General features: G+C 43.3%; 1 protein-coding gene across 1 annotated transcript; it reads right to left on the bottom strand.

Moving 5' to 3' along the window:
* Window positions 1-2,048: 2,048 nt before the first annotated feature.
* Window positions 2,049-2,803, bottom strand: LOC107842116. Its single transcript, XM_016685910.2, has 2 exons — window positions 2,699-2,803; window positions 2,049-2,621 (listed from the first exon to the last, which is right to left on the bottom strand). Exons 1-2 carry the CDS (start codon window positions 2,801-2,803, stop codon window positions 2,049-2,051), a joined length of 678 nt encoding a protein of 225 aa, XP_016541396.2.
* Window positions 2,804-3,190: the final 387 nt, after the last annotated feature.

Consider the following 3,190-nt stretch of genomic DNA (forward strand, 5'->3'; position numbering starts at 1 on the left):
ACACCTCCCTAGTAGTAATAAATATTCACAGAACAGGGACACCTGGGCCCTCCTGACTAGTGGCTCTTACCTACTTGCACTTATCCTAGCCTTCTACCCTTATCCACAACCTCCACGCCTTCCTATCTAGGGTTATGTCCTCGGTAAGCTGCTGCTGCTCCATATCATATCTAATCACTTTTCTCTACTACTTCTTTGGCCTACCTTTCCTCCTCCTGAAACCCTCCAACACTATCCTCTCACACCTATAGACTAGGGCATCCGTACCACTCCTTATCACATGGCTAAACCATCTCAACCTTTCTTCCTACATTTTATCCTCCATGGAAGCCACTCCCACCTTCTCTCGGACTGTCTTATTACTAAATCTATTTCCTCTAGTAAGACAACACATCCAACGCAACATTCTCATTTCCACTACCTTCATTTTCTGATGTGGGAGTTCTTGACTGGCCAACACTCTACTTCATATAGCATAGCTGGACGGACTACCACTTTGTAGAATTTGCCTTTAAGCTTAAGTGGGACCTTCTTATCACACAAAACTCCCAAGGCGAGCCTTCACTTCATCCGACCTACTCCAATACTATTAGTGACATCCTCATCAATCTCGGCTTTCCCCTGAATCATAGACCCAAGATACCTAAAACTATCCCTCTTACAAACATCCTGGGAATCCAACCTCACTACCACATCTTTCTCCTGTGTCAAGTCACTAAACTTGTATTCCATATACTCCATCTTGGACCTACTCAACCTAAACCCCTTAGATTCCAGAGTTTGCCTCCAAACCTCCAAGTTTTCATTCACACCTCTCCGCGTCTCATAAATTAACACTACATTATCAGCAAATAACATACACCACGGTATCTTCCCTTAGATACTTCGTGTCAACACATCCATCACTAACGCAAATAGAAACAGACTAAGAGTCGAACCCTAATACAACCCTAACACGATAGAAAAATATTCTGATTCCCCTCCCGCCGTTCTCACTTGAGTTTTTCCTCCATCGTACATGTTCTTAATAGCTCTGTTGTACGCTAACGGGACCTCTCTTGCCTTTAGGCATCTCCAAAGAACCTCCCTAGGGACTTTGTCATATGCTTTCTCCAAGTCGATGAACACCATGTGCAAATCCGTCTTTCTTTCCCTATACCACTCCACCAATCTCCTCACTAAGTGGATTGCCTCTGTCGTCAAGCGACCAGGCATAAAACCAAATTAATTCTCTGAAATGGACATGATTTTCCTCAATCTTTGCTCAACCACCCTCTCCCAAATCTTTATAGTTTGACTTACCAGTTTGATACCACTGTAGTTGTTGCAACTCTGAATGTCACCCATATTTTTTTATAACAGAATCATTGTACTCTACCTCCAAGCCTCGGCCATTCTCTCCGTCTTAAAAATGCTGTTAAATAAAATAGTTAACCACCTTAAACCTGCCCTACTTATAAACTTCCAAAAATCCACTAAAATCTTATTACGCACTGTCGCCCTTCCCCTCTGCATTGTACGAATAGATTCTCTGACCTCTTCGATCGTAAAACGTGTATAATAACTGAAATCATGTCCCTCCTCCAAGTGCTTCAACTCCCCTAACTCAATGTATCTGTACCCCTCCTCGTTCAAAAGCCTATGAAAATACTTTTACCATCTCTTCTTAATATGGGCATCCTCCACCAACACTCTACCATCCTCTCCTTTAATCCATTTCACTTGGTCGAGGTCCCAACCCTTCCGCTCCCTAGCCTTAGCAAGACTAAACAACCTCTTTTCCCCGCCTTACTCCTCTAGTCCCATATATAAGCTCTCAAATACTGTAGTCTTAGCTGCCGTAACTGCAAGCTTAGCCTCCTTTCTTGCAAAATTGTAAACCTCCCTATTCCCCTATTTTTCGTCTACATATTTACTCTTAATCAACTTAACATATGCCCCCTTCTTAACCTCCACTTTCTTTTTAACTTCTTAATTTCACCACCAGTCCCCCTTATGACATCCTACTCGACCCCTCAAAACTCCCAAAACTTCTCTAGCCATCTCTGTTATCCAGCTGGAAGCCTTATCCCATATAGCATCCACTTCCCCCTACAGTCCCACACCCCCAATCCCGCAACTTTCTCCTCTATCACCTGTGCACTTTCAAGAATCAAGCCACCCCACCTAATTCTAGGCCGACCCTTCCCAGCCCTTCTTTTCTTGCTTTTCTTCAAAAATAAGTCCATCACTAGAAGCCTGTGCTGAGTCAAAAGATGATCGCTTGAAATGACTTTGGAGTCCTTACATAAAACCCTATCCACTTTCCTTAGCAGAAAAAAGTCAATCTGGGACTTGGCTACCGCACTACGAAAGGTAATTAGGTGATCCTCCTTCTTCTGAAAGCTCGAGTTTAGCACCATTAGCCCAAAGGTCCTCACAAAATCCAACAGAGATTCTCCCTCATTGTTTCTATCACCAAAACCAAATCCCCCATGCACCTCATCGTAGCCTCCCGGCAGAACCCCAATATGTCCATTAAAGTCCCACGCTATGACAATCTTCTCTGAACTAGGCACGCTTCTCATCACCTCGTCCAAAGCCTCCCAAAACTTTGCTTTCACCTCCTCTCCCAAGCCTACCTACGGTGTATAAATACTACACACATGCAGCGTAGACCCTTCAAAGACCAATTTATCATCATCATCCTATCACTAACCCTCTTAACCTCCACCACCTTCTCTCTAAGCTTATCATCCAGTAAGATCCCCACAATATTCCAATGCTTATCACTCCCCGAGTACCATAGCTTAAACATATCCATATCTTTAGCCTTAGTCCCTACCCACTTAGTCTCCTGGACACACGTAATATTAATCTTCCTCCTCTTAAAAATCTTCACCAGCTCTATTGGCTTACACTGAAGGGTCCCTATATTCCAAGAACCCACCCTCAACCTATCTAATCTCTTCTCTCTTCTTTCTCTACCACCCCTCACTGCACCAACCCTTGTAGATACCTAATTTTGTCCCTCCCAAAAATCTAAGTTATCTATTTTTACCCTCGTATTACCATGTATCCTACCTCGTGTAATAATCCCACAAAAATACAAAAATATAGAAACCTTAACAAATTTCCTAACAAATCTTATCCTATCCAACTCACCCCACCGCACCTACCCTATACCCTACCCCCACTACCCCATCCACGT

The sequence above is a fragment of the Capsicum annuum genome, chromosome 1 (genome assembly GCF_002878395.1).
Source record: "Capsicum annuum cultivar UCD-10X-F1 chromosome 1, UCD10Xv1.1, whole genome shotgun sequence".
Lineage (NCBI taxonomy): Eukaryota > Viridiplantae > Streptophyta > Magnoliopsida > Solanales > Solanaceae > Capsicum > Capsicum annuum.

Bases quoted from the DNA above. Each gene is read 5' to 3' on its own strand.
- LOC107842116 (XM_016685910.2), bottom strand. From the start codon at position 2,803: ATGGATATGTTTAAGCTATGGTACTCGGGGAGTGATAAGCATTGGAAT. The intron at 2,622-2,698 runs GTTAGTGATAGG...TATACACCGTAG, and splicing joins AGGTGGTGGAGGTTAAGAGG to GTAGGCTTGGGAGAGGAGGT.